Consider the following 21944-nt stretch of genomic DNA (forward strand, 5'->3'; position numbering starts at 1 on the left):
GTATTCTTTCGTCACTCTCCCGTTAGCATCTCTATGCATATACATCCACCTCTGCAACTCAAAAATGTTTCCGGAGCCCGACATTTTTTTTCACGTTTTTTTTTCTTGTTGGTGTGTTTAAAATGATGTTCAAATGTCCATATTTATAGGAAAATTTTGAATCTGGTAGTTGCAATTTTCCTTCGAATTTACGACGCAATTTAGTTAGGAAAAACATGTTATTTAGTGGATTCAAAATTTCCTCGCTAAGTAGACGTAAAATATTTCCTCGTAAATTACACGCTATATTTACGTCGAGTTTACGAGGAAAGAGTAGTTCGTCGTTAAAGCCACGTGATATTACACCGTCTTTACGATGAAATCATTTCGTCGTAACTTTACGAGGAAATAACGATGATTTTATATTTCCTCGTAAAGTCGACGTACATTTACGAGGAATACTTTTCCTCGTTAATTTTCCTTGCTAAATTTGTGTTTTCTTGTAGTGTAAAAAATTACATATACAATTTAATATGTTAAATATGAAATCATTTGATTTTTTTTAAAGTATATATTAGTTCGTGAAATAACTAAATAGAAATCTCATAAGATAGATTTATAATACTAAGAAGCAACAAAAATACTTGTTGTGGATTCAAACAATTAATTGAATAGACAAAAATGTAAATAATAAAATTATTGTGTTTACAGAACTAATATAAACATTTAATATATATATATATATAGGTGAAAAAGCATCAGCGCGGTTGCGCATGTAGTTATATGTTACATTCTCTCTCTCTTCCATCATTTTCCAATGAAAAAATTTCGGTAAGAACAATAGATAAGGAAATGAAAAAATAAGAGAAAATAAGAAGTGGAAGACTTCAAAAATATCAAGATTTGGAATATACCACAATATGAGAAAAGGGTAAATGAGGTCGGCGAGGCCGGGATACCATCTTCCAACTCCCTAGTGTTTCCTTCTTCTTTCTTAGCTTACTAGGGTCGGTCCGTCCTACGGGCGAGATATAATTTACTTGTAATCAAGATTATTATTTTTATATGATTTGTGGTTTGTGATGTTGTATATGAGATATACTATTTTCTTAATTTAAAATTAACAAAAAAAACTATTTTTTATTATTAGCATAATTTCTCTCGCTCTCTCTCTCTACGCTACGGGAACCAAAAGTCGGGAACCAAAAATACATAAATATATCAGTTAAAGAGTATTTCAAAATGTTTATGTGCTAAAAGATTATTTTAGGTTGATGTCCAATGAAACATTTTCATATATATATATATATATATATATATTTGAAACTATTGTTTTTCATATCGTATTAGTTCTAGTTGTTTTTATCTGAAATAGGAGGTGCGGTTGGACGAATTTTCTTTCAAATGTGTTAACGTTGTGATTGTTTTTTTATTAGGTTAGCAGGTATCATTTGTCGAGAAAAGAGTACATATGTTATGGGAAGTGAGTGTTCTAAATAAGGAATAAGTTAGTGTTTGGACAAAACTACAACGCTTCAATTTAATGTAAGAACATGTTTAGTATTCCACACTCATCTAATTTGTCCACCGTTCTCATTTTATTGTGATATATGCAGACTCAAACTTGGAAGTATAATAAGAAAAATGCATTCTATGTATCTATCAAAACTCAGCCAATTTTAGAGACACAGAAACAACCAAGTTAAATAGAATTCACAATCCAGTAGTCGGTATGGTAAAGATGTAATTGAAATATACTCACAAATCACAATCATGCATACTTACACATGATTCTATATCCATAAGTGTATGCACTAACTGTTGTATCCTTGAGATCAGGGCTAGCAACCTTTTAGGAAGCCACAATAATGAAAAATAAACACCAAGATGTTGAAAATTATTATGAGTTAAAGATAAATAGATCTTTTAAAAAAAAGTTCACTAAAAAAAGTCATATTTTCTCTTCTATCGTCTTTCTCTTTTCTCTTCTTCTCTGTTTATTCTGTTTCTCATCTCATTTTTTCTGTTTCTTATCACTTTTGTGTCACAATCCGTCAAGTACAACAATGAGCTTAACAAAAAAAATTTCATCACTAGTGTTGTTTATTAAGAGAAATGAACTCATGATATTTTTGGAAGAAAATCTTGCAAATCTTTTTTCATCACCTTTTAGTGTTGTTTATTAAAAGAAATGAACTGCTGATTTTTTTGGAAGAAAACTTTCATATTTATAATGGAGGATTAACACAAAGGAATGAATGAAGAGATTCATTGAATGTGAGAACGTGTGAGGAGTAGAGAGTAGGTATTAATGTGAATGTTAATGAAGATGCATGAACCAAGTTAATTTCCGTAACGGCTCTAGATTAAAGAAGTCTATTCGGCTTCCGAGTGACATTGATCGGAATCGTTCGTCACCAATGAAACCGTTGGATTTCTATTGACAGTTGACTGAACGAGAATTATTGCTCGACGGCCACTTTCCCTAAGTTATTTTCAAGGAAGATGTAAGGGACCGTTGTAAACACATAAAACCCATTAAATTCAAGAATTAACGAAACATTGACTTTTGATTGACCGTGATACGTGTCGTCACCACAGACTCCGAATTAGTGAGATGAAATCTGATGTGGATGGCCTAGGAGTGAAGGAAACCCTTCTTTATATATACTAGAGCCGAGTCCGCGCTACGCGCGGATAACATGTTCAATTGAAGTAAATTTTTAATTTTTGGTATTTTTAAGTTCTAGAAATTGGAAGTTATTTTTGTGTGTATTGTAGAATGAACCAAATAGTAAATTTGAATAATATATTAGGTTGAGCAAACAATTTTTTTAGGATAAAAGAGTATATGAGTGGACATTTTTAATTGACGTAGAAAGCAGTAATTTAAATTTTAAAACAGTTGACCGGTGTCGTTTGATGTCTTGTTGATCATCCCATGTGGTGTTATGGCTTCAAGCTTAGTATAGCAGTTTATTCCTCTTTTGGAAGCGTTGTATGATATCAATGTCGGTGTCGAAGTAAAAGCGCGATCCAGGTGTGGTTGTGAGTGATAGTTTTCCTGTAAAAGTGAAATATTTGTAAGCATTTATTTTGACGTAAATATTATGTTTAGTTTATTACCTTCATGTAACCATGGAATGATACTTGTGATGATTACGATTTGGTTTTTTTCTGGGAGATATGTGATTTAGCTCCCTAAAATTTGCCGTCTCACTGTCCCAGATAGTTAGACGTACCATTTTGGATCTACTAAAAATAATTGTATTATATATTTATTAGTTAAAATAAATATTATTTAATAAAGTGTTAGTACCTGTGTAAACGTAATCCAATGATGATCTTAGAATATGTGTTCTTGTTATATAAATCACTTCCTTGGATGAGGCATATTCGACCAACAACATCTGTAATAATATTTTTTTATAGTGAGGAAAAAGAGAATTTATTTGTTTGCGAGACCCCGACAATGGTATTTTTTACCTGGGAGGAAATTGGTTGCACTTGCTAAGCTGATCAATTGGGGGTAGCGTTGGGGCCGGAATATTTATGAAGGTATTGGTGGAATGTTTTCTTCAATCTGTGTAATAATTGTTTTCTCATTGATATTGATTATGTAGGGTTGAACTGTAAGACTGTACCGTTGGTTATTGGGAAGGAGATTAAAATATCTAATGTGATAAATTTTCCCTTCTTCGAACCGTTGGTACATTTTGTCCGACGTAGAAATAGGCACCCTCCCTTCCATTTTCTGTTCCTGTTGACAAACCTGGATGTCAAGACAAATGAAAGTTGTTCATAGGAAAGTATTTTTATTTTTGTGATTTGTGATGAGCCACATCCTAATGGTCCTAGTGATTATTGGTTGTGGTCCGAGGTTGTTGCTCCGGTTATTGTGATCTTCGGCTGCATGATTTGCACAGATTAGAGTGTGATTTATTTTTTATTGACCTTTTGTTTTTAATTTTTTGAAGTGAACATAGTTATAATTTGTTTGTTTTTTTTAAAAAATTGATTTCTTTCATTTAATTTAATATAATTAAAGAATATGTATTTGGAGTGACCAAAATTTAATTTAATTTTTAAAAATTGGATTTTTGAAGTGAAGATAGTTTGTTTGTTTGTTTTTTATTGCCCATCAAAAGGACGTAGCATGAGTATTTGGAAGTGTTAATTTTTAATTATTTTGTTGGGTTTAAATATAATAAAAAGGAACTCTAAGAAGTAATGTCAACATTATGTCAAATCAGTTATTTAGTATACATTATATTTTATTATTGGTTGAATAATAAATACTAATGATGTTTTATTTTAAAAATGTATAATATAAATATGTTGTTGTAAAATTAATACGGTTCATAGTTTGTATTTTTAAATACAAAAAATCACTATTATCTGAAAGAAAATCTACCTTAGATTTAAGTATTAAATTAATATATCAATATTAATAATTTTTGGATTCAAAAAGGAACTTGTAAATATAAAATACCTCCTAGAAGGGGAGGATCTCTAGATGTTGATTTGACCATGGTGTTGAGATCAGCACTTCCTTAAACAAAAGGAAGAATATTAAAATGATTATTCAGATCGACCACCAAAAAAAAGGGTTACCTATTTGGCTTTTGCGACGAAGGGGTAGAGCTGGTTGATCGTAGACGATTTCTTACCAAATGACGTTAGGAGGTTTTCTCGTGGGATTTTGTATCTACGTGCAGATGTTGATAACTTAAACGGAATACCAATACTATAGACTAATCATTTGAATAGCTTACAATTAGGTTGAATAACTTAGACTGATTTTCTGCAGAGGGAGAGACGACGGATAAATGTTATGGTGAGCTTAGAGTCAAAGCTTGAATATATATTTTGATTAACATTATGGTTTTGTTTCCATATCTTTTTTTTTGTATTAATGGCAGAATATATGTTATTTACTTCTTAGTGAATGCAAGAGGATTTTTTGCTAGAAGAATATTATTATGGGGCCAGTTAAACTTGGTGAAATCGTTTTTGATTTAGACGTGTATAGCCAGAAGTCTATCTAATAATTAACAGCTCGACAAAAACCAATTCATGCATGCATTTGTTTTATTATAAGACAACTCGTAAAGGACGTATTCCTTATTGTTTGCATGCATTGCAATTTGTTTACGTGTTCTTAGTGAATAATTAACAGGTACACATAATTAATGGGCTGGGCTGCGAGATTGTTCTTTTAATTCGAAGCCCACTCGCTGTAACCAAACCAAAGCAATTTTAATTCGAACCTCATTCTTTTAATTCGAAGCCCACTCGTTGTAGCCAATTTTGTAACCAAAGCAACTTTAATTTGAAGCCCACTCGCTGTAGCCAATTTTGTAATCAAAACCAAGTCCAAATCTTTTATTGCAATTTTAATTGAAAGCCAAATCCGCCAGTGACATGGCAGTATGATTGGTAGGGATTATTTTGCCCATGTGGCACCCGTTATAAGCTCTCAATTTAGCTTCTTTTATATCCTACTTTATATAGTAGGATAGATGTACAGTAAGTTTCTTTTTCTCTAAATTAGTGCTTATCTTAATATTAAGCTTGTTTCGTTATGTTTATGTTTTTAATTTGAATGCTTTTTTTTTGAGAAAAAATAATAGTTGCATAAGCAAATATGCTGTTTGTTGGGCTAACATTGGGCTAACATTGGGCTATAAAATGTCTAGTGCATATGGATATGGATTGGATGCACGCTTTAGCTGGAACCACAGGGTCGCAGATAATGTTCGTCTGGTCACAAACATCATACTTGCTTTACGTTTGAACCTGAAACTAAAGCCAAAGTTACAATAAAAGGTCGGGCATAATCTTTTTCTTTTTAGTTATTGTATACAGATTTAACTATAAACTAATGTTATTAAGCGTAATGAATTGTAAACAAGAATAACCTATTACATGTTTAACTTTTATATATGGTTTCATTGATTATGATTGGTTCCTGTAATCCAGTAATAATTTTAATTTAATCAAACTATTTCAAGAGAGCACTCTCCATGAAACTCTAAAGATTTTTTCAAATAATAAAATATCTTATTTATAATTAATTATTTTTCAAAGTGAAATAATTAATAATAGATAAGTATATCATGGGATTTTCATGATTTTTTTTTTTCAAAAATTCTTAGTTTTCTTCATTTGATAACTTCAATTTTTTTCTTTCTTCTTTTTCTATTTTAATTATTAAAATTTTTAATTGTGAAAAAACCACCGTAAATATTTGTAATGGAGATGTTCTAAGAACATTGGTCTGTCTCCAATAGATCATTGAAGAGTTTTATTCTATACAAACAAGGTAGTGCTTATATCCGTATGAAATGGACGTCTCGTTAATATATAGTATAACACTGATTCTGTTGTTTAATTGAATCTATTTGCCTTCGACGTACCAAATACAACGTTCAGGCCAGTATCATGTTTAATTTTACAAACATACGAATGAATCTTTGCTTCTTAAACAGTCAATGTATCACTGGGTCAACTTGTTCAGTATCAAACATGGTCGCACGATCCAATGTCGCGCAACGTCAGAATCAAACTAATTTCTGAAACTATAGAAATTTCGCAACAACTGCTTAGATAGAAAATGCATCAAGTGGAAGTATCTTTAATGGTAAGGGGTGGAAACATAACTTGAACCTTGCATCTGCTAATGTTCTTTTTTTTTTTCCATCTAAAATTTTATTAAAAAACAAAAAAGACCGATGCCCACGAGACCTTACAACCACCTGAAGGCCTAAACACAAAGCCCAGGAAAAGTAACCAAACAGATTAGGCCCAAGCCCATTACCCAACAAACCCATCCACCGACAACGAGCGATTCGCCCTACCTCGAGATACGAACCCGCGTCGTCGCCACCACCGGGAGAACCTACGTCAGAGCAAGAACGCGTCTCACCGGACACTACAGGAGCATGCATCACCGTGACAAACCTGAGCCCATGACCTCCACACCCTCTAAACCGCAACCGTGTTTTACTCTTGTGTTATCTTTACCGGAAAGATCAATCGCCGGAGCGAGATCACAACCGCCACCGTTCAAGCACACACCAGAGAAACATAACCGCCGCACGGAACATCACCATCTTGAAACGGACACTTCTCTCTTCCAACAACGAGAGTTCATCCACGGATCTCGACCGACAACGCAAGAAAAACATAAAAACAAACCCTAAAACAAATCTAAAGAGCAAACAAAAGCCGACGACGCAAGGTAAAGAACGCCTTCACCCTTCGGAGCACGATCCGGCGACGCAGAGCTGAGGAAGCCTCCACCTCCCGGAGACTTTGCCGGCGACGCAGAGCTGAGGAAGCCTCCACGCCCCCCCCCCGGAAACTTAATCGGCGACGGCGGAACTAACGGAGCCTCCACCTCCCGGAGCAAACCCTAACCTCCAACGAAAACTGTCGCGACTAGCCGCCGTCCTATTTCCTCACCACGAATCCAGAGAAAGAGGAATTGCCGCCGTTTGAAGGTCTCCATAAGCAGAACTCTTCCCGGAGCAAAATCCTAGCCCAGATCCAGAAATATATCGGATAGGACAACAGATCGAAGCACACAGAGGGAAACCTAGACTGAATCGACAAGGAAGGGAGCCACTGGCGCTGGCACGCGCCCGGACGCACGGGGCGCTACTGTGTGCTCTTCTCTTCTCGGCAATGGACTAACTTTTTGATATGGGCGAATGCGACTTGGTTATGAATACCCATCTGCTAATGTTCCTCTACTGTCATTTTTATAATGTTTAATTTTTTTTTTTTGGAGCGCATCTTTCATTCAAACTATAATGTTTAAATAAATGTTCAAAATATATGTAAAAGACAACAAAATAACTTTACGAAAAAAAACTTTACGAATTATATCATTCTACCACTACATGTATTTTTTTTCCATATAACCAAATTCATAAATATTTTGATGTTACTTAAAAATATAAAGGTCTCAAAGTTTTTTCATTCTTATACATAGAGACCAAATATAAGAATATTTTTGTTAAACCAACTAGGAGAAGATAGAATAAAATTTCAACAACCTAAAAGTAATATACATGCTTTCTGCTAACTCATTCAAACTCTTAAAAATAATTATGACTTTATGACTTAGATAAATATCAAGTCCACACCACATGGTCCACATCTATTTGTTTTATCCTGGTAACTTTATCGATTCAGTAACGCGTAGACATAAGCTTCTCTGAAATATCAAGATTCTAAAATTGAGGAATGAGAAATATATCCATCGATCTTCGAAGACTTTTCTCTTTCAAACTGTACAACAAAACACGAAACACCACTTGTGTGACTTGTCTAGTTTACACACATTATTATAAGTTTATAACTAAAGGTTCTCACACCAACCATCTCATGCTCTTTACCATTGACTACAAACATTTGAGACCTCTCAAGAAACCAGAGTCATCACATCATCTGGATCGTCTCCGTGAGAGATAGACATGGCCGGCGCTTACGATGCGAGCTTACCGAGTGTTCCTGATTGGCTCAACAAAGGAGACAACGCGTGGCAGCTCACGTCGGCGACTCTGGTCGGTCTACAAAGCATGCCAGGTCTCGTCATCCTCTACGCCTCCATCGTCAAGAAGAAATGGGCCGTGAATTCCGCTTTCATGGCACTTTACGCCTTCGCAGCCGTTCTCCTCTGTTGGGTCCTCCTCTGTTACAAAATGGCTTTCGGAGATGAGCTTTTGCCTTTCTGGGGTAAAGGTGGTCCCGCCTTCGACCAAGGATACCTCAAGGGACAAGCCAAGGTCTTGAAACTAGTTTATATCCACAAAAGTGTTCTGTAAGAAAATGCCTTTGGTTGACTCTTTTTTTCCTTTTTGTAGATTCCAGAAACTGTCAGGATTTTTGGGAACGGTACGACGGAGAAAGAAGCGACGATGCCGTATTTTCCGATGGCGACTTTGGTTTATTTTCAGTTCACTTTTGCGGCGATAACGACTATACTTGTGGCCGGGTCGGTGTTGGGGAGGATGAATATTAAAGCGTGGATGGCTTTTGTGCCATTGTGGTTGATATTTAGCTACACGGTCGGAGCTTATAGTCTATGGGGCGGTGGGTTTCTGTACCATTGGGGTGTCATTGATTACTCCGGCGGATATGTTATTCATCTCTCCTCCGGTGTTGCCGGCTTCGTCGCCGCTTACTGGGTACGTTTTCAAGAAAATTAAATGTCTTCAGTTTTATGGTTTTTTTCAAGAACTACATTAAATTTTCTCGTACATTTGTCCTAATTATATTTCTTTCCACTCGTGACCAAAATAATTTTAGACCTAATTTTTTGTGTCTTTACCATTGAGTATTCACTGAAAGGTTTTTGGTTGGTTTATTTAGTTTCTGAGTCATGTTGGGATTTAATAATACAACTAGATTTTGATCCGCGCTTCGATTAATAAAAATGTGATATGAATTAGTGTTTTGATTATAATATACATTATTAAGTTAAAAATTCGTATTATATAGATGATTTTTTGTTTAAAATTATTTAATTTTATCAATTTTTTCTATTTGAGATTTTGTATGTAAACTTTTATGTTACAACATCATCTTTATATTTTGTAAGTATTTTGTAAGAGTTTCATTGGTTGAGTTAATGAAACATAAGATTTATTTGGCATATTTTAGACTAATTTAATAGTATTTGTAGGGGTTTTAATATTTTTACCAATATTTTTATATTCGACACAGACCCGTGGACGAACTTGCAAATCCGGTGATCCATATATATAATCTAGTTCAGATTTAGTTAAAACCCGATATTTAAAAAGTAAATAACCCGTTAACCTCCTAAAATCCTTCATTACTGGTTTATCCGATAAAAACCCATATAAATTTGATGATATTTGTTTTTAAAATGATTCACCTTTTATATATTTTTAATAGTACATAAATTTGAATAAACTATATGATTTGTTTTCTTTTTTAATTTTGATAATACCTTTACTATATCATTTAAATTTAATGAAGAAAATGGTGATAGAAAAACTAAAATTTATTGTTAAAAATATCTTTTAGATATCTTTTTCTGAAATATTTAAATAACGTGTTAGGTTACGGTGTATATTTTGGTTGTTATCTGAAAATATTTATTTTATTTTAAGATTTTGTTCGCCTAATATTTTGGTTGTTACCATTTTGAAGGGCTAAAATATTAACCTAACATGGTAAAGGATTCCAAAAATTCTGGTATAAATGTACCCGTGATATTTTTTATAGATTTCTTTTTACTATGATTGATTTATATTAAGAAAATATTTAGTAAATAAATACTGAGAATATGATAGTATATTCTCAAATGTGCAGTTGATGATTTTGAACTTTAATATATTCAATTTAATCTGCTACAATTATATTTTAAATTGTATAGATCATTCTCATATGTGGAAGACATGAACTTACCGCAGAGAACTTGTTTCAAGGTTTTATTATGTCCACTTGAATAGTTTGCTGCACCAAAATCCTTTTCTAATGTAGTATGTTTGTCAATTGTCTTCTACATTAGAGCTCTAATATAAGAAAAAAGTAATATGCCATGTAAGCAAATAGTGCATGAGAATGATGTAATTCAAACTATAACTATGAATCAATCTAAATCCTGTTGCAGAGTTCTAAAAGAATGTAGTTGCAAGTCTGAAATCGTCGAACGTAAATACATTAATAAAGAAAATTGGTGATATCACTTTACGAATTATCATTGTGTTTCCCATCAACATGTGTAACTGAACAATTCATTTGTAGAGGTTTGTACTTTAATATTAGGTGAACTTTGATATTTGACTATGATATTATTTCGGTTTCATGTATCATATTAGTCTTCTGATGTTATTAGAATAGAGACAAATTTAAAAATTTATTGGAATAAGTATGTATTATGGGGACAAATGTTATGTGTACCAATACCGTTGAGCGAAAATATGGATAACAATAGTAGATTACATATAACGTATAAGAGTATTATTGAATAATGTTATTATATGTTGTTTATAATAAGTTAAGTTAAAAATGAAAGGGTCAAACAACTTTATATAATTAGATTTTTTAAGATTCCTTTCCTTATAATAATATAGATAAATAAAAAATAGTGGGTTGGAAAAATGGTAACATTGGAGAACAAGATATTTGTATATTGATGGTTGTTGAAAATATTGGATTTAAATTTAACTAAATATACGGTAGACGGCATTGGTCATGGTCCTCATGGTCATGGAGCCGGAAATTTTTCTAATAAGTATATTTTGATGTGGACTCGTCACAATTTACCAAGTCTTGTTTTGCTTTCTCTTTCAAAATGATTACGTATTCAATTTTCATGGTTCTTAGTTAATTTATAGATCAGTTTAATGATTGATCGGCACACTAACAAAAATAAATTAATAGTCTACATAATATATTTTGATCAAAAAAAAAAAAAAAGTCTACATAATATACAAATATAACTATGCAAAAGAAAAAGGGAAAATCGTCAGCAAACAATAGGCGAGAACAGATTCGTACACGTGCCATGACTATATTACTACCTTGTTGAATTATTTATATTGAGTTGATTATAACTTAGACTGAATTAAACTCAATATGTGTGACATGTTGTAGGTGGGACCCCGGCCTCAGGCAGACAGAGAAAGATTCCCACCGAACAATGTTCTTCTAATGCTTGCCGGAGCTGGGCTTCTATGGATGGGATGGTCCGGTTTTAACGGTGGAGCTCCTTACGCCGCCAACTTAACCTCCTCAATCGCCGTGCTCAACACCAACCTCTCTGCCGCCACAAGCCTCCTCGTATGGACCTGCCTCGATGTTATTTTCTTTGGCAAACCTTCAGTTATAGGAGCCATTCAAGGCATGGTTACTGGCCTCGCCGGCGTCACTCCCGGAGCAGGTCCCAGTCTTCTAACCTCAGTTAATAGTCTGTCGTTCATTATTGATTGAATTAAAAAAAATTTGTGAGAAACAATATTAGATCTTATTGGTTACAAAGATAGTTACAAAAAACATTAGGGATAAGAGATACTAGTGGTACGTGTGTGCGTGTGTTTGGTTGGTGACTCTTGTGTTAAAATCAAACAGAAACACATGGCACTGTTGCTATATTATACTAACAGACGAAATGTATTGCAGGGTTGATCCAAACATGGGCGGCCATAATAATTGGAATATTCTCAGGATCAATTCCATGGGCCTCTATGATGATCATTCACAAGAAATCTACACTCCTCCAACAAGTAAATTATCTTCACCCTTAAAAGTTTAAAACTCTTTTGTTCTATAACGATTGTGTTTATTTTGATCGAATTAAATAAACAGGTAGATGATACATTAGCGGTATTCTACACACACGCAGTAGCTGGAGTACTAGGTGGATTACTGACCGGCTTGTTCGCACATCCTGATCTCTGCGTCTTGTTACTTCCTGTCCCGAACACCAACGGAGCTTTCTACGGCGGCAATGGTGGCAAACAGTTTCTGAAACAGTTGGTCGGAGCTGCCTTCATTACTGTCTGGAATGTAGTGTCGACGACTCTCATACTCCTTGCTATAAAGATGTTCATACCGTTGAGAATGGCTGAGGAAGAGCTTGGTATTGGAGACGATGCTGCTCATGGAGAAGAAGCTTATGCTCTTTGGGGAGATGGAGAGAAGTTCGATGCCACGAGGCATGAAACGCAGATGCAACAGTTTGAGAGAGATCAAGAAGCTGCTCATCCTTCTTATGTTCATGGTGCTAGAGGTGTCACTATTGTTTTATAAAAATCTCGGTATGTGCTTTCTTTTCTTTTTATCTCTCTTTCTTTTCTTTTGGTGTTGTAGAGACATGAAAAAGTTGTGTTCTGTATAGGTACAAACTTCAGTTTTCATTTTTTCTGATGTAATAGCAGTTTTAACAACCATTTTTTGATTTTGCAAACTAAACTCAGAAGAAATATTCATTTACATTATGATTTGTTTGTAATGAATATAATTTCTTCAGGTTTTATATGTGCTAATATTACTCTATATTTGCCAAATAATTTTGCAACTTAGTGGTGGAGGATATGTTAAAATAGAATTACGCTATATTTAACTAGTTCTCTCTTCTTTTTTTTTGAACACAACACAAACTAGTTCTCATTCTTATAGTTTGGATGATTGAACTTAAACTACTCATGAGAAAAAGTTTGGAGACTGAACCAACCATATTCTTGTGATAAAATGGCCTAAAAAGATGAGCGTACAAGGGAGCCACTGAAAACCCAGCTGATACAAAGCAAAGCTATACAAAACACATGTATATAGAAAAACTTCCTTAATAAAAATAGAACTTTCTCATTCTTGAGCATCTTTTGATGCAACCATTTGTTCAGCCTCTGTCCACTTTTGATGCAGATTTACAGTCTGCACCCTCCCTTCCTTTTTCTTGGCTGCCAAAAAAGTACACCACCAAATATGCCATGGAATAAACTCTATCAACTTTTGAGGGTAGAGTATAGCTAAATAATAAATAAGTATATTATCCGTAGCCAAAGCTTTGGTTGGATGAAAACGATTTAGCCAGGGAAAACGTAATGTGCATATAACCTAGTTGTTTGCTTTAGATGATAGTGTTAAACCTTCCTTCTTCTAATTAGAGTAATGATTGGTCTTTTGATCGTTAAACCTTAGTTCTATTAGGATTACGACCGTATCACTCTTCCTAACTCTCTAGACCGTTTGACATGTGAGCGTTAAAACCTTAATTCTCTTATAACTTTGACTAAAGTGTCAGTGTCATCGTCACTTCCAAAAACCCTAGTCTCTATGAAACTCTCAAGTCAAATTGTCCTTAGGATCAGGGGTGATGTATCTGTGTTAAACCTTATCATAAAAAAGGTTGAACACTAATGAAATAATTGAAACTTGTCCTATAGTTGCTATGTGTCACCACTTACTTTTTTATTTAACTTAAATTATTATTTACCCTAAAAAGGTTTTACTTTCATCAAGACCAAAAAGGCCTCTGCAAGTGGCGTGGCTGGATGGGCCTATAAATATCTGAAAACAAAAACCTTTTTCCTCTCCATCAATATCCCATCGCCACTCGAACCAAACTCGTGGCTTACTGACTCTGACCTGAACACACAAACACAAACAGAGATTCTGTCTGGTTTTCATCATGGAACCCAATATTTACCAACTTGCCCTCGCGGCTCTCTTCGGCGCCTCCTTCGTTGCTGTTTCAGGGTTCTTCATGCACTTCAAGGCCCTGAATCTCGTCCTCGAGCGTGGTAGAGAGAAGAAAGACACCAACAACAACACCGAAGGAGGAGACTCGCCGCAGCATCAAAGTCAGAGCCTTTCGAGGCGGCGGAGCCAAGTCAGAAGGAAAGGTCTCAGCCCCGCTTCTCTTCCGGATGCTACTCCCTTCACCGCAGCCACCGATGGCGGCGGCGGTGATGCAGGGCGTACCAACGGCCATGTTTGTGTCGATGAGATTCCTCCTGGTTTGCCTAGGCTTCATACTCCATCTGAAGGTATTGAGAACTTGTCATGGATTGATCATATTAGAGTTTGGATAGATTTTAGTGTTTATTGGAAAAAGATTCAATTTTTATTTATGGGTTTAGTGTCTTTTGGTTCCTGAGTGTCCTGGATTGATCATATTAGAGTTTGGAGATAAGTTTTAGTTTGATTTGTCTGAAAAAGATCCAATTTTTATTTCTGGGTTTAGTGTCTTTTGGTTCTTGAGTGTCCTGGATTGATCATATTAGAGTTTGGATATAAGTTTTAGTTTGATTTATCTGAAAAAGATCCAAACTTTTATTTCTGGGTTAGAGTCTTTTGGTTCTCTGAGTGTTGTGGATTGATAAGATTAGAGTTTGGAGATAAGTTTTTAGTGTGATTTATTTATAAAGATCCAAACTTTTTATGTGGGTTAGTGTGTTTTGGTTCTCTGATGGTATGTGATGATGTGTGCAGGGAGATCTTCTGTACATGGGACTAATAGTATCAGGAAAACTGGAAGCTTTGTTAGACCAATCTCTCCCAAGTCTCCTGTTGCTAGTGCGAGTGCCTTTGAGAGTATGGGAGAGTCAGATGATGATGATAATTTGACTGATACTGCCGGTTTGGATGCTTCTTACTTGCAAACTAATGGGGACTTGGTGAGTGTTTCTTATTCAATCCTTGTTTTTGTTGATTGAATGAGCAAAGCAAAAGGCTTACTTACTTCTTTAATCTTGTTCTTAGCCTGCGGATGCAACTGAAGAGCAAATATCTATGGCTGCTTCAAGCATGATTCGTTCACACAGTGTGTCTGGTGACCTACATGGAGTTCAGCCTGATCCTATTGCTGCTGATATTCTCCGTAAAGAGCCTGAGCAAGAGACCTTTGTCCGTCTTAATGTTCCTCTTGGTAAGAATCATTACTTGTTTTTTTTTTCCTGTTAGCACAGATCATGACATGTTTAATATATTTGATAGTGGAAATGAGTTAACTGGCACTACAGATATTCACTATTAATCTTAAGTGAGATAAGAAAGGGTTAGTTAAAGCTTTACTCTATGTAGGAGCTGAACATTTGAATCTCTAAACCATAGTTTAAAAAATAATACCTTGTAACATTCTTATTGAGATTTTACACATGATGTGTTCAGAGGTACCAACGTCTGATGAGGTTGAAGCCTACAAATGTCTTCAAGAATGTCTTGAACTGCGGAAGAGATATGTCTTCCAAGAGACAGTTGCGCCATGGGAAAAAGAAGTCATATCTGATCCTAGTACCCCAAAGCCTAACTTAGAGCCATTTGCACATTATCCTCAAGGAAAGTCTGATGTGAGCTTTTTTCTCCTTTGTTCTTCCATGGAACTTTGCTATGCATTCTGATAAATTTAACTTCCCTAATTTTTTTCTGCAGCATCATTTTGAGATGCTAGATGGAGTAGTCCACGTGTTTCCTAATAAAGATGGTAAGAGCACAAATATTAGAAGTTGATTTGGTTACATTCCTTAATGACATGTGTTCTGTTTCGCTATTCTCAGTCAAAGAAGAGCTCTTCCCTGTAGCTGATGCCACAGCCTTTTTCACTGACTTGCACCACGTACTCAAAGTCATAGCTGCTGGAAACATGAGGACTCTGTGCCACCGTCGTCTAGTGCTCCTAGAACAGGTAAGATTTTTATTTTTAAAGAAGCATCAATTTCACTAAGCAAGTTTCATCTGGTTAACATTATGACTTTTTTTGGGTTTTAGAAATTTAATCTCCATTTGATGCTTAATGCGGATAAAGAGTTCCTCGCCCAAAAAAGTGCACCGCATCGTGATTTCTATAACGTTAGGAAAGTCGACACTCATGTTCATCATTCAGCTTGCATGAACCAGAAACACCTCTTAAGGTTTATCAAGTCGAAGCTCAGGAAAGAACCTGATGAGGTAACTACTGGAGCCATCATATGATTTACTGGTTTGCAGGTATGATAACCTTTTTGCTCTATGCAGGTTGTCATATTTAGGGATGGAACATATTTGACCTTAAAAGAAGTTTTTGAGAGCCTGGATTTGACTGGGTAATTTACATTTCCAATATTAATAACTATTACAAGTCAATCTAACATTCCAATTGCAAGATTGTTAAAATTACTCCTTTTCTCCTTTCGCAGATATGATCTTAACGTGGACCTTTTGGATGTTCACGCTGATAAGAGCACCTTTCATCGCTTTGACAAGTTCAACCTCAAGTACAATCCATGTGGTCAAAGTAGGCTGAGAGAAATTTTCCTTAAACAGGATAATCTCATCCAAGGTAATTAAATATCTTTGTCCCTCTTAGCACCATTTTTAGTTCAGTTGATGCGTCAAGGTATGCAGTTTTGAGTTTTGACATCTATTTTGTTTTTTGGATTAAGGTCGTTTTCTTGGTGAGATAACAAAACAAGTTTTCTCCGACCTTGAAGCTAGCAAATATCAGGTAAACACCACATGCAGATAGATGTAGTAGTCTTTTGCATTAAGAAAGGACATGATAACAAAAGAACACTGTTACAACTTACAGTGAAATGGATAACTAATAAAAACCTGATGAGGTAACTTTTGAACACTGCAGATGGCTGAATACAGAATATCTATATACGGCAGAAAAATGAGCGAGTGGGACCAACTGGCTAGTTGGATTGTGAACAATGATCTATACAGTGAGAACGTTGTCTGGTTGATTCAGGTTGGCTATCTTTTTGATTCTTATCACTCTTTGTCACATGACTGCTAACTGACTTATACTTTTATGTCTGTATGCTCACTAGCTCCCACGCTTGTACAACATCTACAAGGATATGGGTATTGTGACATCGTTCCAGAATATCCTTGACAATATATTCATTCCTCTGTTTGAAGCCACGGTGGATCCGGATTCGCATCCCCAGCTCCATGTTTTTCTGAAGCAGGTTAGCATCTATATATCTATCAAAACTATTAAAAAGTTGTTGTTTCTTGTTTGTTTGATTGCTTCTTTGGTTTATTTGATTTCAGGTTGTTGGATTTGATTTGGTCGATGATGAAAGCAAACCTGAGAGACGTCCCACGAAACACATGCCCACTCCAGCTCAATGGACTAACGCATTTAATCCTGCCTTTTCGTACTATGTCTACTACTGTTACGCTAATCTCTATGTGCTAAACAAGGTACCATTCGTCATCTCTGCTGCAAGGCTGCAACTAACATTATGATTCCAAAACTTTGTTATATGGAGTAGTTGTTATTTTTTTTAATCCAGCTTCGGGAGTCAAAGGGCATGACAACGATCACACTACGGCCACATTCTGGGGAGGTAACTTACTTATTCCTTTGTGTGTTTTCACTTTCAGTTCAATGGATGTTTAAGATGTGTACAAATTTTCAGGCTGGTGACATTGACCACTTGGCTGCTACATTCCTCACATGCCACAGCATCGCTCATGGAATCAATCTACGAAAGTCTCCTGTGCTTCAGTATCTTTACTACCTCGCCCAGGTTTGCAGAGACTGCCTGCTTTGTATTATTTGTGTCTAGTCTAAGAATATCTGACTGGACATTTCTTTTTGACAGATTGGTCTGGCCATGTCTCCACTGAGCAACAACTCTCTGTTTCTAGACTACCACAGAAACCCGTTTCCTGTGTTTTTCTTAAGAGGTCTCAATGTTTCCCTGTCCACGGATGATCCCCTTCAGATTCACTTGACCAAAGAACCTCTCGTGGAAGAGTACAGCATTGCTGCCTCGGTAAGTCCTGTCACACATCATAGACAATGAAAGTTAATCATCTTTAGATCTAAGTCCTTGATGTATTGACTAAAGATTAAAACTGAAATTTTCAGGTTTGGAAGCTGAGTTCGTGTGACCTGTGCGAGATAGCTCGTAACTCAGTGTATCAGTCAGGTTTCTCACATGCCCTCAAGGTACTTGTTATATCACACACATAGACTATATAGTATCAGGTACTTGTCTCTTCTCCTGTCTGCTGATTAGTTTTGATTCTTTGACATGTTTTTTTAGTCGCACTGGATTGGAAAAGACTACTACAAAAGAGGACCTGATGGAAACGACATTCACAAAACAAATGTACCTCACATCAGGGTGGAGTTCCGTGACACGGTAAGGGTTCACAAACTTTTGATATCTCTACACAAAATTTAATCTCTTTTTGTTGGAAAACAAATTGATTTATGGAAGTTGATGCAGATATGGAAAGAGGAGATGCAACAGGTTTATTTGGGAAAGGCTGTTATCTCTGATGAAGTTGTTCCATAAGAAACAGCAATGAGAAATATGGCAACGTGTAAGAATCCTATAACTTAATCACTTCTGTTGCAACATGTTCTGATGTGTCTCTCGGTGATTAAAATTCAGGGAGGGGAGGGGGTTTTTACACCAAGGGAGGCGTCTTCAGAAGTATACGATGCAGGAAGTAGATAGGGTAATAAAATGAGAGTGGCTATGTTGTGAAGGCTGCCAAATCTATTGTTTCTATGAATCGTAATCCTTTTTTATATTATTTCTAGAGCTGACTCTAAAGAGCTGCATACGACATTGAGGACTGTTTTTTCTCTATATAAAGAGAGCATAAGAGTTGTATCATTTAATTCTTGTTCAGTTTTGAATTTTGATTAAGACCGGTTTATAGGTGCTGTTGAGAAGATTTAATGCTCTGGTTAGATTTTAGGTATGTTTAATCACCTAAAATGAGCAGACAATGTGACTTGCACATGCATTTTGGGTTCTTCGATTAACAAAAGAGTATACCATTTTGACTGATATTGATAAATGTTTTTAAAAATCGGTCGCGCCTAAACGTCTGCCTGGTCTAGGCAATTCGGACCAAAACAAAACAATATTTTCAGAATGGTTTTTTGAAAAATCGGTCTAGCCATTCAAAAACTGGTCTAGTTATCCCATATAAATGTAGTTTCTAGTGATTTTTTGAATATTGATTTTGATGGTTACTATTCATTCTAAGATTTGATCGTATGGGTGAAAAATCTTAGTAGCCGTTAAGCTAGTTGCGTGATCTTGCTTGACGTGTGAATCTTCAAGAGAGTGTACACATGCAAACTATATATTAAATAGAAATCGTTAATAAAGGGTGCAAGTATAAATTACGTACAACTAACTCAATCGAAAATCGAGTTTGAGGACCGACCTAGAGTCTGAAGGAGACAAGTTGTGGCATTTGCTGTCCCAACAAAAAGGTCAATGTCAATGTCAGTGACAGTATGTCTTATTGTCCCTTTCAAGTTCAACGAAACGATACACGATTCTCTCATTCATTCACCTAAAGGCCAAAGCTAAACGCGTGAACCTTCTTTTCTTTATGCATAATACATTTGATATGTTTATAATTTTTGATATTCTTATGGGCCACGAAGATATAATTACATGTAACTAGTTACCATGTTGATATCGAATACAAAAGAAACAAACAAAATCTTGTTCAAAAATTATGAATCCAGACGTGGGAGAAATAACTATGTCCGCCACTTCTTCTGTACCATATTTTCAGCAAAATTCAGTATCCGAAAATTTCTTTGAATCATAAATTCCAAAATATAATTCACTTTTTTAAAATAATATTAAATGATTACAAACTACTGAGAACATACCCATTTAAATTTTTTAGTTTATCATGAACCATAAGAGGTCGGTGACCGACTTGGAAAACCATTATCACATTGAGATTAAATGGTATGCAAATAACATGGCCCAAAAGATTAACCAGAATCAGTAGTACCATGGAGAAAAAGAATGTGGGGTTAATATATTCCTAAAGTCCCACTAAAAACTCAAATATGAGTATCGAGTTTTTCCCATGAATATACTAACTATTCCCACCAAATAACTAAACCTACACCTCAAACATGCATAGAAAGACCAACTTAACTTACGTTAAAAAAACATTAGAGCTAAAGAGAACCATCTCTAGTAAGCTTTGCAAGCAATGCATTGATAAGTGAATCCCTCTTCTCTGCCCTCAGGTCCTCCCTCGACCGCCTTTGCTCCTCTCTATCCCTCCACATCCGCTCCATGGCCATCCTATCCTTCTCAAGCTCCTCCATCTTCCTTCTCCACTCTTCTTCTTTCTCTGCTCTCTCCTTCTCCCTAGCCTCCCATCTTTCTCTCCACTCATTCTCCATTCTCATCTGATGTCTCATAAACTCATCTAAAACCTCTCTTACACTATTATTAGCACCACCACTACTATTACTAATACCGCCTTTTCGCTTCTTTGCAATGTTCTTTTTCGGGTTTTGGGTTTTGGGTTCATTGCTGATATCTACTAGCTCTTCATTCACGTTCTCTTCTTCTTCATCTGAAGAGAACTGCTCCGACTGACTTCTCTTTCTCGTTGCGCCGCTTGTTCCCCCTCCTCCCTCGGATTCGGCCCATATCATTCTTTGCATTCTACTTGCAAATATAATATGCATATCATCATAAAAAGGGAATTGTTGTTTTGCTATCTCTTCATCCATTGTCTCACATCCCTGGATACACATGACCAGTGAGATAACATGCATGTATAAACTAATCTACTTAAATAATCGCTAACTAGGGAAAATACTAATTTCTTGTAACATGTATATTCATTTTGCGTATTAGCATAGTTTCATGCACAACCTAACACACAACACAATTAAATATAAATAACATCCACAATATGAAAAGAAAGAGTGAGAGAGAGGATTAAGTTGGGGTCGACCTTAAAGCGAGTGACGAGGTTCTTCCACTTGCACTTGCACTGTTCAGGGCTACGAAGAAAGCTTTTGTTTCTCATCTTGTTAGAGACATCTTCCCAAAGAAGCTTGTTCCTCTTTGTCTCCATGAAAGTTTGATCCAGCTCTCCTCTTATGGCTATCAACTCCTTAGTCTCTTCTACGCTCCACTGTGGAAACCTATCCCCTGTAGCCGGAGAAGCTAGTTCAGGCGTTTGAGATTGAGGATGAAGTTGGTGATGATGTTTGTTGAGGTAGTGAAGCTGGTGAAGCTGATGCTGATCCATATCAAGAACTAATCAAGAAAATAACTAAAATAAAAACAAGAATCACCAAGCGATCTCTAAAGACTAAAGTAAAGGTTAGATTTCGAGAGGCTTTCACTTTTTAGATCGAAAATGAAAAATACAATTCTCTTTTTTTTTTTTTTGCTTTGAGTTTGTAATGTGAAAACGTCTCGAGAAAGATGTCTTATTTCTTTGATCGTAATTCTTTTCTTCTTCTCCACTCTCTCTTTCTCATGTCGCCATCTGTCTACGCGTTTACTTTTTTTTTTCTTTTGTTGGATTTTTTCAAATATTATTTACTTTTTTCTGTTTTTCTTTTGACAAAAATATTAAAGAAAAAGCTTTCGGTAAATGTGTCGTTATTTGTTCTTAGTACTCTATTTATTTTAATGGCCTATTGAAAACAGGATTAGCCTCTAATTAAAGTATATAATATATCA

The 21944-nt window shown here is 35.4% G+C and overlaps 3 protein-coding genes across 4 annotated transcripts; 2 read left to right on the top strand and 1 right to left on the bottom strand.

The window, feature by feature from the left end:
• Positions 1-8462: 8462 nt before the first annotated feature.
• Positions 8463-12999, top strand: LOC106336724 (ammonium transporter 2). 2 transcript variants are annotated; one of them, XM_013775650.1, is made up of 5 exons: positions 8463-8774; positions 8853-9176; positions 11617-11902; positions 12142-12245; positions 12328-12999. In XM_013775650.1, exons 1-5 carry the CDS (start codon positions 8463-8465, stop codon positions 12769-12771), a joined length of 1470 nt encoding a protein of 489 aa, XP_013631104.1. In that variant the 3' UTR covers positions 12772-12999. The 2 variants fall into 2 exon arrangements, with proteins under 2 accessions (XP_013631104.1, XP_013631105.1); XM_013775651.1 differs by having other exon boundaries at positions 8548-8774; positions 8860-9176; positions 12328-12771.
• A 1044-nt stretch (positions 13000-14043) lies between these two features.
• On the top strand, positions 14044-19147 carry LOC106342671 (AMP deaminase). The gene is made up of 20 exons (XM_013781674.1): positions 14044-14510; positions 14956-15140; positions 15226-15391; positions 15634-15812; positions 15895-15946; positions 16020-16147; positions 16231-16410; positions 16477-16544; positions 16638-16780; positions 16884-16945; positions 17081-17194; positions 17277-17417; positions 17503-17655; positions 17748-17801; positions 17874-17984; positions 18060-18233; positions 18329-18409; positions 18507-18605; positions 18693-18789; positions 18861-19147. Exons 1-19 carry the CDS (start codon positions 14153-14155, stop codon positions 18759-18761), a joined length of 2517 nt encoding a protein of 838 aa, XP_013637128.1. The 5' UTR covers positions 14044-14152; the 3' UTR covers positions 18762-18789; positions 18861-19147.
• Positions 19148-20114: 967 nt separating this feature from the next.
• On the bottom strand, positions 20115-21649 carry LOC106339966 (trihelix transcription factor GT-3b-like). Its single transcript, XM_013778825.1, has 2 exons — positions 21205-21649; positions 20115-20989 (listed from the first exon to the last, which is right to left on the bottom strand). Exons 1-2 carry the CDS (start codon positions 21502-21504, stop codon positions 20411-20413), a joined length of 879 nt encoding a protein of 292 aa, XP_013634279.1. The 5' UTR covers positions 21505-21649; the 3' UTR covers positions 20115-20410.
• Positions 21650-21944: the final 295 nt, after the last annotated feature.

This window comes from Brassica oleracea, chromosome C4, assembly GCF_000695525.1.
Source record: "Brassica oleracea var. oleracea cultivar TO1000 chromosome C4, BOL, whole genome shotgun sequence".
Taxonomy (NCBI): domain Eukaryota; kingdom Viridiplantae; phylum Streptophyta; class Magnoliopsida; order Brassicales; family Brassicaceae; genus Brassica; species Brassica oleracea.

Bases quoted from the DNA above. Each gene is read 5' to 3' on its own strand.
- LOC106336724 (XM_013775650.1), top strand. From the start codon at position 8,463: ATGGCCGGCGCTTACGATGCGAGCTTACCGAGTGTTCCTGATTGGCTC. The intron at 8,775-8,852 runs GTCTTGAAACTA...TCCTTTTTGTAG, and splicing joins ACCTCAAGGGACAAGCCAAG to ATTCCAGAAACTGTCAGGAT. The intron at 12,246-12,327 runs GTAAATTATCTT...TTAAATAAACAG, and splicing joins AATCTACACTCCTCCAACAA to GTAGATGATACATTAGCGGT.
- LOC106339966 (XM_013778825.1), bottom strand. From the start codon at position 21,504: ATGGATCAGCATCAGCTTCACCAGCTTCACTACCTCAACAAACATCAT. The intron at 20,990-21,204 runs GTCGACCCCAAC...ATGTGTATCCAG, and splicing joins ACCTCGTCACTCGCTTTAAG to GGATGTGAGACAATGGATGA.
- LOC106342671 (XM_013781674.1), top strand. From the start codon at position 14,153: ATGGAACCCAATATTTACCAACTTGCCCTCGCGGCTCTCTTCGGCGCC. The intron at 17,418-17,502 runs GTTAGCATCTAT...ATTTGATTTCAG, and splicing joins TCCATGTTTTTCTGAAGCAG to GTTGTTGGATTTGATTTGGT. The intron at 17,802-17,873 runs GTAACTTACTTA...ACAAATTTTCAG, and splicing joins TACGGCCACATTCTGGGGAG to GCTGGTGACATTGACCACTT.